We start from the raw sequence: 15,190 nt of genomic DNA on the forward strand, positions 1-15,190 counted from the left end.
AATAGGGAGGTAACTTGTGATAGCTAAATCAGAACAGAAGTAAACTCAGGGACACCTGGGTGGCTCAGTTGGTTAAGCCTCCGACATGGGCTCAGGTCATGATCTGAGGACCGTGAGTTGGACTCCCACATGGAGCTCTGTGCTGACAGCTGGGAGCCTGGAACCTGCCTCGGATTCTGTCTCCCTCTCTCTATACTCCTCCCCTGTTCGCTCTTTCGCTCTCTCTCGCTCTCTCTCTCTCAAAAATGAATAAACATTAAAATTTAAAAAAAAATTAAAAGAACAGAAGTAAACTCTTCGGAAACCCCCACGCTCAGCCCATTATGTCTGTGCGATGACAGGCTCAGTCGGTATGGATGGCCCTGGAGACACAATGCATTTTCCTCCCACTTTTCTTACATCTGACCATCTACTGTGCCGGAATCTCCGTGCAAGCGGCCGCCGCACCTGAACGCCTTGCGCGACCACCACTCACGGGCACTTTGCCGGCCGCGTGCATGCACCGCCTTCGGGCCTCTCACGGGCCCGCCGGGAACGCGCGCGCGTGCCCGGCCCCGCGGCCTCTCGGCAGAGACGCGGCCGGGAGGGCGGCGCGCGCCCCGCTCGGCAGCTGCTGCGGCGGCTGGTGTGGGCGCTCACGTCAGGGTTGGGAGGAGAAGGGGGTTCGTGACGAAGATAGAGAGACATGAGGCAGCCCGGCCGGAAGCGAGAGAGTTCGGTGGCGGAGTGAGTTTTAGAAACGCCCGGCGAAGCAGGACCTGAGCCTGCGGGTGAGCTTGGCCGCCTGGGCTTCTCATCTCCTCCGCGCTCTCTCCTGTGTCCGCTTTCAGCACCCCGAGCGGAGAACAGTTCCCGGCAGCCTACAGAGCGGCCAGGGGGCCACAGTGGCCGGGCTACCTGGAGCCTTCCACCCGGCTCAGGGGCACCGTCTGAGAACACATTGTGCACGCCGTCTTCTCCCCTCTGTTGGTGTGCAAGTAAACACGAGGGAAAGCATCCGGCGGCCTCAGGGAGCCCTGAAGAAGCCGAAGCAGAATGTACCAGGGACACATGCAGGTAAGACATTTCCACCGAACTGGAAAGAAATCTTGGGGGGCTAATTTAAGAGCAAGGTGGCTCACTAAGTTATTGCGGTCAGGCGCTGCCTTCACACAGTTCAACAAGTGAAGTGGTGCAACATGACCATGACATTTCTGTCCAGTAAACTAGACAGGTTTCTGAGGGTGGGAGAAAGGGAGGAACGACCTCGGAACTTCAATTGGGGAAGTTTGTTTTCTGTGCATTCCCTGAGCCTGTTTCTTTAAACAAGATCAAGGAATCCAAACAGAGGAAACCTGGAGATGACTGTGTTTCCGTTGTAATCCTCTATTGATGCAACTCGGCATGTATGTCAACTGAAGGGCAAACAATAATAGAAAGACAAAGCTTTTCCTTTACCATCTGCAAAGGTTTCTTGACAGTTAGAACACTTTGCCACTTTTGTATAATTTTTTAAAGTGATAATTTTTTAAATGGTTTGTGCTGTATTTTCCCCCTTCAGAGAGTGGGACATTGTCACCTATCTCTACAGTCACAGGATGACTTGGGAGGATGAATTTCAAACATATGTCCAAGAGACTCTAATGTTTTTCAGGGAAGATGCTGCCTCTGGTTGTTAATGCTCATCTGAGCTGAGCCTCTGCTTCTCTCTGATGCACTCTACTCTCTTGGGAAAAATTATTTTAACCTTGACTTCAGTTCTCATTCACATGGTTGGTTCTTCCTTACAAAGGCAGCTGTACACTTTGGGGAAAAAAAATACTAACTCAGCTTCCTAAAGTATGAACTGAGCTCTTTTTGCTGTTCTAAATGCTTTAGTCATCAGGTTTGATGTTTGGAGTTCCTTTCCATTCCAAAGATGGTCAAATATAGTCATCATATGTGGTATCTTCACACTAGTGTAACATGTGTGAATATTGACGATGTTGCTTCTGTGTCTTTGGAGCAATTGAAAATAGGTAGATATGTTATTTCATTCATAATTTAGTATTACCAAATATTTAATTTCTAAGTCTGTGGGGAAATTCTCTTAGACTGTAATTTATTTTTATATAAAACGGTATAATCAGTGTCATAAGTTTTGTAAGATTTCTGAATCAGCACTATCAGAATTCCAAAACCATTTCCCATATTACTGACATCATCCTGTTTGAAAATTATTAATGGAATTCTATCACAGTTGATGGACAATAATTAGTCACTGAAGTATATTTCTAAGTATATATAATAGATATGGTCTACATGTTTCTTATTAAAGCTACGTTAATTGGAAAGTTTAACAACAAAGGAGCATTCAAACATTCAGAAATGTTGAATTCAGACTGCTGAAAAAATTAACAAAGGATCATTACTATAGTTTTATGTTTCATATGTCCCTAAGAATGATACTTACAATTTTCTATATTATCTATTTATTATCCCTAAGCAGTTTCTTCACTGGAGTAAAATAGGAAGGTTTTACTGAATAGTGTCAATCTTCAGAAAATTGCTCATTCACACAAAATTCACAATTGGTTACTTGGGGAATTTACAAAAACTTTTCACATTATTTTTTTGTTGTTTAAAATATGTTTTTGTGAATGAAGAATTGAAGCAACAGTCTGGTAAATCCAGGCACCCAAAAACAATTCTAACCCAGTTTTCTGAATATTTCAAGGGAGGATGTTAGTGAAACTTGAATCACCTAGAACAATGTCTGAGGGTTTCATTTTACTTTGGAAGAATAAACAATATGTAAGATTCTTCACATGCTCCCAACTTCACGGTTTTTTTTTTTTTTTTTTGCTTGTGCACTACTGTAACAGCAAATATGATGGCTTGCAGTAAAACTCACAAATCTTTGCTGCCAAGCTTAACTTGAAAACATTACTAAATAAAGACTGTAATCAATATGCTTGCCAAAATTTCAGAGCACAATACTTTTTTTCCCTATTTACTATTGACCATTAATGTTAAATATAAAGCTTCTATGGCTTTAATAGTGTAGTAGCTATTAAATGATATATATGATCATCTGAGTGGGATTTCCTCTTCCCCAGAAATAATGCCTATTACAACCTGATTTATAATATTTGCTTACATTTGAAAAGGCCAGTCTCATTCCCAGAGAATAGTATTGAGCCTGTAGACAAAATCTCCATTGTGCTGATATATTCAGGGTAAATAAAGAAGCTTTCCTTATCAGAGATAGCACCATCTTTCTGTGTGTCCCTGATGGTAATCACAAAGGAGCAGACATATCACCCAAACACTCCAAAATTTTAATTTTTAATTTTTTAATTTGTGATTAAAAATCTGAATATTTATTTGGTAAATTGGACTAGGAATGAGTAGATTTACTAACACTTCTGCCAACTTTGGAGTTCATTTGAAACACTGGTGTTACTTGGCTGATATCTTAAAATGAGAGTGAGAAAAAACATTTGCAATCATTTGCTGTGCCTTCTAATTCTTCTCTTTTCTGTAGAAATTCTAAAATAAAATGTTTGTAAATAGGCAGTCTTGAGTGGGGAAGGTATTCACAAGAAGCCTTAAAAAATAGTTTAATTTAAAAACTCCTGGAGTGCCTTTGTTTTTACAACTAAATGATTTTGTAAATAAAATCTATTAAGTCTTTCACATATAGCTAATTTTCCAGTTTACCATAGAACCTGAATTCATTTTAGAAGCCACAGACTTTCAAAAGCATACTCTGCTAGCACCTTTGAAGATAAAAGTTGACATCCATTGTAGATAGATAAAGCAGAGCATGGCAGCATATATTTCTTGGTTTCATAGTAAATGCCACAGGTATATTTCTTAGGAGCAGGGCCCTAGAGTTGCACTGTTTTCCAACTGCCTCACTAGTTATTTCCAAGGGGAATTTATCACCCAAGCAACTTAAGCAAAGCTCGTTTCCTTAGTGACTATTTTAGATTTACTTTTTTTTTTCCATTTGACCAAGAGGGCCAATGGTGATTAAATATATTTTAGAATCAGTTCAGACCAAACTCTTTATTCCTATTAGATACCCTTCAGTCTTAATCCTTTCAATACCTCTGTATGCTCTGTACTGCAATGCTTATTTGTACATGTGCATGTGAATTAACAGTGCCAATTAGAGCAAAATAATTACATGTCTCTGAATATTTCCTTAGCCAAACTTTTTTTTCTGGGAAGGTATAAATATAGACCAATGTAATTTCAATTTTGAACTGAGGGTTTGTTTTTTTTTTTTAATGAAGCATCCTCAGTAATGCTTTTGTTATAAAAGAAAATTATTTCAGAAGGCAGTCAAACAAAAAATCTAATTGTAATTGTAACTGATCTTCATTATGAGCCTTCTAAACCAGACTTTTTTTTTTATTTACTTAAGCTAGCTAAGGAAACATTCCACATCCTCTGGCTTCACAAGACATTAACTAAAGAAAATTTAAGTGACAATAATTGTAAGATTATTAACAGCTCTAAAGTAGCCGTTTTATTTGTTTTCCCCAAAGGAGTTTTGTGTTTGTATTTATTTTTGACATTACTTAGCTTTAAAAAAAATCTTCATGAAGGGGAACAGGTTGGGTAACATGAATTATGCTAATAAAGTAGATCTGGCCACAGGAGATTCATTTAGTTCCACTAGAAACAACAAATATAAGAAGCCAATCCAAGATAAGATTATAAAATGTTATTTCAACATCTGTAATAGTAGTTTGTCATAATTGAGACCCTCAAGCAAAACTGTAAACTAAGTAATATTTGTCATGGGTATTTCCACTTCTCTAGAAGATCCATTTTCTCTTCCTTGATGCCACCATTTTCTATCCTTTGTCATTCCCTTTATCAACCTTTTGCTAACAAAGATATAATTAATACTAATACACCACATATACACATACACACACCCTGCAGTGGTATTTGCGTTTTCAGAGGAGAATCTTTGAAGATTAGCTTGCTGGAGGGGATGTTTTATTTTTATTTTTATTTTTAATTTTTTTTTTCAACGTTTATTTATTTTTGGGACAGAGAGAGACAGAGCATGAACGGGGGAGGGGCAGAGAGAGAGGGAGACACAGAATCGGAAGCAGGCTCCAGGCTCTGAGCCATCAGCCCAGAGCCCGACGCGGGGCTCGAACTCACGGACCGCGAGATCGTGACCTGGTGAAGTCGGACGCTTAACCGACTGTGCCACCCAGGCGCCCCTGGAGGGGATGTTTTAAAGAAAATGAGGCAATGCTGACCTGAGACTGGGGTTGGTTGTTTTGGTCAGATGTAGCTGCTGCCTTTCCCTTTCCCCCATCTCAAATGGCACCTGCCCAACCTCCTCAAGGTCTTCCTATGAATGATAATCAGCATTAATACTCATTTATTGAATGAATGTATAGTCTGAAATAGTATTAACTAGAATTCTGCTGAAGGAAATACATGTACAGTGGGGCTCATGCTCAAATTATGACACAAGCTCCAGCAAGATGTTGAAGTGCTTTCTGATATATTTATAGCAAATCATGCTTGATATGGGAGTAATAGTGAGCTTCTAACACTTAAAATTATAATACTTATGGTATAATATTGATTAACCTGAAAACATCATTCCCCAGTCATATTGGCCAACAGTTTATATAATACACTTACTAAAAGACACACAATATGTTCTTCTGAGATTTTGTTTATGGTTTATAAACATTCTTCCTAAAAACACATGTTTTAAGGAAAAAACCTCCAGCACATGAATGTTTTGATTATAACACATTTTTAAAGTAAAGACTAAGAAAAAGTTAGAAGAGAACTTGTTAATTTTAAAATCTTGAATCTCTAGTATTACTACAGCCAACCTAGGAAACATTAAGGTGTGATGTATCACATGTAGTCAAAACATCTGGCAGTCTCCTTTTTCACACTTTTCATTGAGATCACATGTTGCCAACACAGGCATAAGCTAGAGCTGTTTAAAGGTTTTATATTCTAGAATTAACTTCTTGATGCACCCATGGAATAACTAGTGTGCATTTCCTGCATTACAAGTGAAGGTAAGCCCCACTTTAATGTTTCCTTATTAAGAGACTTAAGTCCAATCTGAGTGTTTTGTGGCATCTAAACATGCTATAATTTCAAATACACTGATAGAGGAAATGGGGTTGCCAAGTTTCTGAAAATGTATCACCTTTTTATAATTAAGAATTTATTTACTACAGCATGTAACCCACGTATCAGGTACCAAGACCAGAGTGCTATGAATTAAGGGTTACATTTCTGTTAATGACCCCTTCCTTCATCTCCACCTCACCCATTTCCACCCCTCTTCCCTGTGCCATCTCCTTTACTAAGGAAACCAAATTGAAAACTTCTTTCCCCATTCTATTCAGAAAGATTTTTGTGTTTTATATATTAGCATATTATACAGGAATATAGTTAATACCCTATTGGTTAAATATCCAGATCATTGCTGAGTGTTGAGACCTCAGAGTATAATATAACACACTGCCAGTGTTGTCTTAGTATGCCATTTTTGACTGATCTTTATAAGTGCCAGTATACTACTTCTATTGAAACTCCATTAGATAAATGACCATTATTATTCTCCGTGTGAAATTTTACTAAAATGATCATTCCTATGTATAATTTTTAGGCAATCACTGTTAGAGATTGCACAGATGAAAAAAAGTGAGCTCATTTAGAGAGGAAGAGGCTAGTTATCCACCATTTCATTCAAGAGTAACACATAGAAGCTTGCCAGCAGCTCTGAAATGGGGGGAACCTGAGCCAAGTGGGAGAATTTGCATTGAAGGTGCTTACAGAACTCCCCCAAACCCCTGCTCATGCATAGATTCCTCTGAAAAACAATAAAAACAACAACAACAACAGGAAAACCCTGCAAGTGGGACTTGGTGTAGTGAAAAAAAATTTTTTTCCAAATAGAATGCCATATGGTGATCTATAAGGTCATGAAGATTCCGAGAGATGATTGGTGTTGTAATGCCAGAAATCTACCTAGGTAACCACAAAATTCCCACTCTCACACACCCTCTTAAAATTTGTGTATTTTTTTAAGCAACTGGTATGGTAGAGGAATTCAAACCATTTTATATGATTAATTATTGAAGGAACTGGAGATGTTTAGTTTGGAAAGTAAAGGCTCAAAGAGACCGCGATGACTCTATATAAATGCTTGAAGAATCATTATGCAGGAAGAGGCTAGAATTGTTCTGTATGGTCTTGAGGGTTAAAACTGGTATTGTATCAGGGTGAAATGAAAATTCCTGTGATAATAAAAAGACCCTGGATACATTACCCAGTTGCTACTGAGTGAGATGCCTGTTTGGAGATGGACAAAGCCTAGAACGAAGGGAAGAGAGCTGAAGGTAGGCATGAGTCCCTGTGCACACACAAGCTTCTGTTCCTAGGCCATTATGCCTTGTGGGAAAAAATCCAATAAAAAGCACCATAAGATGGTATATGTGTTTGTGTGTGCATGTCTGTGTGTCGTGCCAAAAATAGTTATAGTCGAAGTAATGATCTAAAATAATCAAAATTCATAATATGCTGGGGGATTAATTCATGGCTACCTAGAAGTAGACAGAGCCATGCCAGTAGGCAAAATGATCAAAAGTAGTAAAGGTCAGAAAATATGGAAGCTCTTTAAGGAAAAAAGAGACAGGAAAACATTTAAACATCATGAGAAGACGAAGCTGCTGGAGTTGTGAAACATCTTTTTACATCCTTTCACATGGGTGTTAACTGTAACATGCATGCTTATACTGAATAATATCCTTTGGTCACATGGGAATGTAACATCTGATTGGGCAGGTGATTATGTGCACATGAAACACTTGGGAGTTTGTTGGAAATGCAGAATCTCAGTTCCCACCCCAGACCTACTGAATCAGAAATGAAATTCCTCAAGATATCCAGTGATTGATATATATATGTATGTATATATATGTGTGTATATATGTATATATATGTATGTATATATATGTATGTATATATACATACATACACATATATATGTATGTGTGTGTATATATATATATATATTTTTTTTTTTGATGTTTGAGAAGCACTTATATGAAAACATTTACATGGAGAACAAGGCCTGATTTGTTGCACTGAGACCCTAGCAAAAAGCTTGATTCTTGGGTAGCTTTCTGAGATCACAGAGACATGATGGTGTCCCTGACAGAGGGGCTGATAAAAGCAACTATCACAATTATGTTTGAATAGAGTTTCCTCCTTATATCAGTATCATAACCTCCACCCAGTTGGTTGTAGTTTTTCTGTCTGGAGAAAACACAAAAAACCTATTATATTCCACCTGAATAAAACAAACCTTCAAGTAGCTAGAGAATTATCATGTCCTCATCCCATTAAATCTTTTCTTCTCCAAGATAAACAACCCAGTTCACTCAATAATTTTTCATGATGACATTTTTGATGTTTTAATGGCTCCACGAAAGTATGGCCCTCTGAGCAAGATACACTACTCAAGATGTGACCTGACCAATGCCAAGCCTGTGAGACTGTTTAACTCTTGGGAAAGACATCTATTCAGACAGCTTTACGATCTCTAGACTAAATTGTTCTCCAAATTGTTTGATGTTTCTATTCTCTGAATAACTTGGGAGTTATCTCACAGTTGCTAATCTTTATACCAGAATAATCTTGGATCCAAATGTCCTCATTAGAATATTCTAGGTTAACAGTTCCTTATGTCTCCAACAATTGCACTCATGTTCAGTTTTGGGGACATAAAATCCTGAGTTTGAAAGACTCTTGAAAGTGTTGTGTTCAACCATCTCATTTCACAGATGATGAAATTAAGGTTCAGAAAAGTAAAAAAATTGCTCACAAAGTCCCACACAAGTTAGCAGAGCTAGCACTTGAGGGAAAGCTGCCTTCCCCCAGTGTGCTATTTCCATTAAACTATTTTTCTTTATTTCAATATTTATTACAAGCAAAAAAATCTAAGTGAAAAATAAACAGTATAATAAACTGCTCAATATCCCCAAATATCTTGGTGTTTAGCATTTAGTCACAAAAATTGATATTTTTCTGCTTTTCAGTTTTAGTGTATTTGATATTTTATATATTCAGTTTGGTAGTCATTTGGTTGGCAGTGGAAGAAAGTCTGATCTGTGCATGTGTTTTAAAGGGGGAATGAGGCACGGTGAAAAGTTGTATCATTTGTTAAAGGTGTTTCTCCTTGGACTGACTTGATTGACCATTTGAGTAAACTAGTTGGAGTCTTGGTGGTTTGATAGGTTCTTGGAACTAGCTGCCTAAATATACAAGTTAATCAGCCTTGGGGTTCTTAGCTATAAGCATTGGAAACCAACTCTGGCTCATTTAAGCAGAAAGGGGATTTATGAAAAGTATATATTTACAATTAATAAACATAGGAGGAATGATGAAAATCAAAAAATCACCATTTTGCAATCCTCATAGTAAAAATTGATTCAAGCAAGAATGATAAATGGATGCTGAATCTGAGCTGAAGAAGGGGGCAGTTCGAGGAGAAACAGGACATTTATATAACATCAAAATATCAACCATCTAAATTACAAGAGAAAAATATAATAACTTTCCAGTGAAGAAATTGGACAACATCCTAACTAAGTAATCAAAATCAACATCACCAATATGGTAATCATCTGCATATTATCTCTGGATGTGATGCCCTGAGAAGGACACAATATCACTCATATAATATTACTGCTAAGAATTAGCAACTTGAATCTAATCATGAGAAAATCTCAGACAAACCCCAAATGAAGGATATTCTATAAAATAAACAGATTATTTTTTCAAATGTGTCAATATCTTGAAAAACAAGGAAAAACTTATATATTTACACATTAAAAGAAGACTTAAGAGATATGACAAGTAAATGCAATATATGATCCTGTGTTGGATCGTGGACTGGGAAAGAAAATTGTTATAGAGCACACTGTTGGCATAATTGAAATATGAATATAGACTGGAGATTAGATTAATATTAGTGTTACATTTCCTGAATTTGATAACTAAACTGTGGCTGAGTAAGAGAATACCCTTGTTTTTAGGAAATACATGCTGCAATATAAGGAGGTAAAGGGGCGTAGTGTATGTAACCTACTCTAAAGTGATTTAGAATAATGTAAATAATACTATGTATAATATAATTACATAAAGAGAGTGGGAGAGAGAGAAACAGAGAAAGAGAAAGAAAAATATAGGAAATGTTAAGAATTGGTAAATCTGGGGAAAGGGTGTTATGGAAGTCCATTGTTCTATACATGCAGTTTTTTTGCAGCTAGATATTTTTTCAAAATAAAAAGTTTCTAAAAGTGTTTTTTTTAAGTACATTGGGGCACTCACAGACTTCTAGAACTAGGCTTGGGATGGAGAGACCAGGCATCAGGCAGGGCACAGCCTCAGTCAAACCTCAAACCAGGCTAGTGCAGACCCCACTGCTGTCCTCACAGAAAAGAAACCTCAGTTTGCACCCTTATACCCTAGACTTGGGCACTGGTTCAGCTGCTCCTCACTGCTGCTGCTTCCATGGAAACCCCTGTTGGATCTTCAGCTGCTCCCCCACCCATTTCCTGGATGAATTCTCTACTGTGACTGCTTCTGTGTGCCCCGAAAATCCCAATTCAAAGTGGGGACAGATGTGGCTGGTTGGTGGAGCTGAATCACACATCCGTACCCTATTTGCAAGGTAGTTTGGAAAAGTGCATATCTGCTTACCACAAAGACTCCAAAGGTAGGCGATTTTCCAAATACAGAGTTTATTTGGGAAAGTTAAAAAAAAAAAAGTCAATGCCCACTATTACATGTTATAGATATTGCTTGAAAGTAAAATAGATGCCTCTCTATATTGACTTGACTAAAGTCGAGTCTGCCTTCAGGGAGAATAGTTAAAAGAAAATAATTTTCTTTAAGCATCTGTTTGGTGCTGCCTGCTATTACATGCAGGCCTATAGAATACAGTAAAACTAGAATATATTGGTTTATTAAATCATGCAGCAAAGAAAAACAGAATGATCCCTCCATCATCCATCAATGTCCATCTACTGCTCACTCCTATTCTTTTTGAAAAATTGGAAAGAGCTCTGTGAAGAATTTAGTAATTAATCAGGGAATTAAAATACATATCATGTACTTTAGTGATAAGAACATTTTTTTCTACATATGCAGGAATTTAATGTGGAAAACTGGACACGTTAGTGTTTCATATTCATTCAAAGGATGATTATAATAAAAATGCCCTGTGTATTTGAGTCTTTAATTACTGATATGCAATCTATTATATAAGTCTTTAGTAAGATATATGTAAGACAAAAAAACGTGTTCTTAAGCTTGAGGCAAGATTAAATGAAAATAGAAGCTGAGAAATATAAAGGTCTTTGGAGTTCATATAGCACAACTTTTTCACTTCATATATGAGGAAAGTGAGGGCTAGGTCTTGATGGAATTAATTGCCTCTCCTCAAAATGGAAAAAAAGTATGCTGAAAGCCTTTTGATGGCATGTATCATACATCACTTAAATATCCTCACACCTGAAGAGGCACAACATACTTGTGCTCCAGGATCAGAGAGCCCCAAGTCCAAACCCTGGCTTCCCTAACATATTGTCTGTGTTATCTTGCTCTAATAATGTACCTTCTCTAAACCAATAAATGTACCCATACATTGTGATGACTTACTCAGGATTAGCTCTTTTGTTTTTATGGAACTGGCAAAGTGTTTTCTATACATTGTGTGTGAAGGAAGAGGTTCTGCCATAGCAGTGCCTGTCATAATTGGTTGTCTGCAGTAGTGGCAGACGCTTGATTTTCTTGTTCTCTCACTGTGCTGCATGTCTTTTTCATTTCCCCATCCCAAAAGCTTGCCTTCTGTACACTGAATATTTACTCATCCTTCAATATTGCACTTAAATGTTGTCTCTTCAGTGAGTGCTCTTCTGTGCCCCCACCAGTGTTCTCCCATATTCTCCCACACAATGCAGAATTAGCGATCTCCTCCTCAATGTTTCCTTAACATCTTAAATTCATCACTAATACAAATAATTACCATATAGCTTTAATTACTTGTTTCTGTCAATCTCCCCAACTAGTAAGCTTATCTGTGGCAGCGACTATATCCAATATATCTTTGTATTCCTGGAGACTATTAGAATTAGGTACATACTATTAATGTAGTATTTACTGAATGAATGAATGAATGAATGAATGAATGAATGAACGAATGAATGAAATACTGAGAAGAGTCCCTTACTGTCCTGAATAAGGACTCCAAAGTGCGATTGGGATAGTCTTCCTGATTCTAAGACACACACAGCCCCAGAATCTGGTCTATTCCCATGATTTTCAGGAGTGAATGCATATGAAGTGAAGTTTCCACACACTTGAAAGGGAATCAATTACAGGGAAACCTTATAAGCCTTATAATTAGATTGCCACTGTAATTAACCAACACTCTGCTGTCAAAGCAGTCTACGCAATTTAATGGGTCCAAACCCTTTAAAGCCTAAGGACAGTCTGGAGCTGCAGACTTAGAAACATAATAGATTCTCCTAATGGTTTCTAACTATATCTATAAGTGACCAAGGTCATTTGGAATTATAATCCATGCCTCTAAGGTTCTAGACACCTCTTCACCAGCTCAGATAGTTGTCAACAGACATTTTGATCATAGTGCTAACACACACACCCGTGAGACCGCTGAGATGACAGAACATCAGTTAGAACTGCCCTAGGAGGCTGTCATTTGCTTACACCCAGTTGTAAGAGGTTGCTTATACCTCCAGACCTCACCTCCCCATTTACACACACACACACACACACACACACACACACACACGCACACACATTATTCCAAGGATCCAAGGAAGGAGCTGCACTCACAATGGCCATCCAAGGGACATGTCAATTTTGTAAGACTGTCTGAATATGGAGATATTCTTATGTTTCCCACAGTTATTTTGACATGGGAGCCTGAGATATGTAGGAGCAATTCTTCCCATCAGGTACAGGGTAAAAAGATTGAAATATTACATGTCAAAGCTTTCTCTAATAAGAGAGAAGAAATAGCTATGCCAGTGATATGTGTCCCACTTCTGATCAGATTATAAAAAGGGATCTTCCCTGGGGAGCCAAATACATGGACTCTCTTTTTTCCTGGAGGACACAGTCTCACACCCAGTCACATGATTTAGAAAGTGGAGTTAGGGGGTTGGATTTCAGACCTGACTTGTGCCCTCTCATCCAGACATCCTTGTACAACCAATATGTACAATCATATGTATGACTCTGAAGAGGGTCTCCTCTATGAACATTCTAATCTGTGGTGTGTGTGTGTGCGTGTGTGTGTGTTTATGTGAAGGGGCATGAATGAAAGGTGAAGAAGTGAGCTCTATTTTATCAAAGATATTCAAACACAGATTGGATGTGGGTTTACTAGTCTTTATGGAAGATGGTTGGCTTAGAGGATTACTGGCTTTCCTTCCAGCTCTAGGATTCTATTTTTATCAGGCCCTTAATTAGTGATACAATACATCTCTGAATGTTGGTCAGGGCAGATTTCCCCAGTTCACTAATAACCGTATCTTGGAAAATAAATTAAAAGGCTTTGCTAACATCAAGATACTTGTTATTTCTTATGAAGTCAAAGATCAACCTTCCCTAATACTTCAAGGGATGTACTGCTTGGGAGGATCCTGCCATACTTCTTCCCCTACCCTTATTCTGCAAATGACAAGAGATATTTTTCTACAAAGCTATCCTCAATATGGCAGAACTCTCAGCTATGATAGAATACTGATTATCTCTGCTACAATAGTCACATTTTGTGAAAGCCTTATAAAAGTTAATCTTTAGAATGTTTTAGTGAGGTTGGTATAGGATAGATATTTTATCTTTGTTATGCTGATGGAGAGAATGCAACTGACAAGGTTTGAGTGCCTCACCCAAACCCCTACATCAAATCAGTTGGGAGACCAAAATTTGGGTCTATCTGGTTTCTTTACTCTATTTCTTGAGCGTACATAGTAAATTCAGGTCACATCTCTACATCAGTACCTCACCTATTCCAAACTGACTCAACTAACAGTGAGGGTACAAAAAAAGATTTTGCAAGTTTTCTGGAATATTGCATGGTCTTGGAGGGTAGAAATCTCTGAGGCATTCTTTCTGTCATTTATACAGGACAGGTACTAAATCCATACAGCTTTATCAGTTCTCTGAATTCAGCATCTGCATATATTTATTTAGTACCTTGAGAGTACCTTTGTGTGTGATGGGGTACACTCTCCTAGTGGAGTACAGGGCAGCTGTGAAACACCCATATTTTTGTACAGAAAGCTTCCCTGGAATCAAAATACCCAGCAAGCCAGGAAAATAGCGAAGCTGTGGGATTCACCAGAGCTCAGAAGCCCAGTGTAGATCCCTCTGTGTTGCATGTATAGAAGCAGAATCTTGGGTTGTGTGTATAAATTAAGCCAAGATGTCCCCCCTGCAAAATCTGTCACTTACCTAAATATTTAACTTTTATGTTTTACTTTTTATTTTATAAAAAATTCGAGGGGCTCCTGGGTGGCTCAGTTAGTTGGGCATCAGGTTCTTGATTTTGGCTCAGGTCACGATCTCATGGTTCATGGGATAGAGCTCTGCATGGGGCTCCGTGCTGTCACACGGAGCCTCCTTGGGATTCTTTTTCCCTCTTTCTCTGTCCCTCCACTGCTTGCATGTGCATGCGTGCACTTTCTCTTTCTCTCTCAAAAAAAAAAATAATAACAATAATAAAAAAATAAAATAAAATAAAATAAAATACGTGACTTCAGTATTGAAAAATTAGTCACTGTTTACTTGGGGGAGGTCTCTTATTTTCTTCCTCTCTTAGACATCCATTTTTTCAGGGAACGAGCAAATTCCAGCTTTGTTTAAAGAGAACTTCTAAATGGCAAGATCAAGATTACTGTGAAGGAAATATACATAGCTCTTACTAACCTCAATTGATGTTAAAATATCTGTTTAAAATGGAGACACTGCAAAGCATAAGAGACTCTTAAAAACTGAGAACAAACTGAGGGTTGATGGGGAGTGGGAGGGAGGGGAGGGTGGGTGATGGGTATTGAGGAGGGCACCTTTTGGGATGAGCACTGGGTGTTGTATGGAAACCAATTTGACAATAAATTTCATA

General features: G+C 38.1%; 1 protein-coding gene across 4 annotated transcripts in view; it reads left to right on the top strand.

Annotated features, from left to right (window-relative positions):
• Positions 1 to 609: 609 nt before the first annotated feature.
• PEX5L (peroxisomal biogenesis factor 5 like) overlaps positions 610 to 15,190 on the top strand; it is a 228,911-nt gene continuing 214,330 nt past the window's right edge. For 3 of the 4 annotated variants that reach the window (XM_043594839.1, XM_043594841.1, XM_043594845.1), the window contains exon 1: positions 611 to 1,056. In XM_043594839.1, coding sequence (XP_043450774.1) covers positions 1,036 to 1,056 — 21 coding nt within the window. In that variant the 5' untranslated portion in view covers positions 611 to 1,035. Of the gene's footprint in view, positions 1,057 to 15,190 lie in introns of all 4 variants that reach the window. The other variant, XM_043594842.1, reaches the window with a different exon arrangement.

Source organism: Prionailurus bengalensis, chromosome C2 (assembly GCF_016509475.1).
Source record: "Prionailurus bengalensis isolate Pbe53 chromosome C2, Fcat_Pben_1.1_paternal_pri, whole genome shotgun sequence".
In the NCBI taxonomy this organism is placed as follows: domain Eukaryota; kingdom Metazoa; phylum Chordata; class Mammalia; order Carnivora; family Felidae; genus Prionailurus; species Prionailurus bengalensis.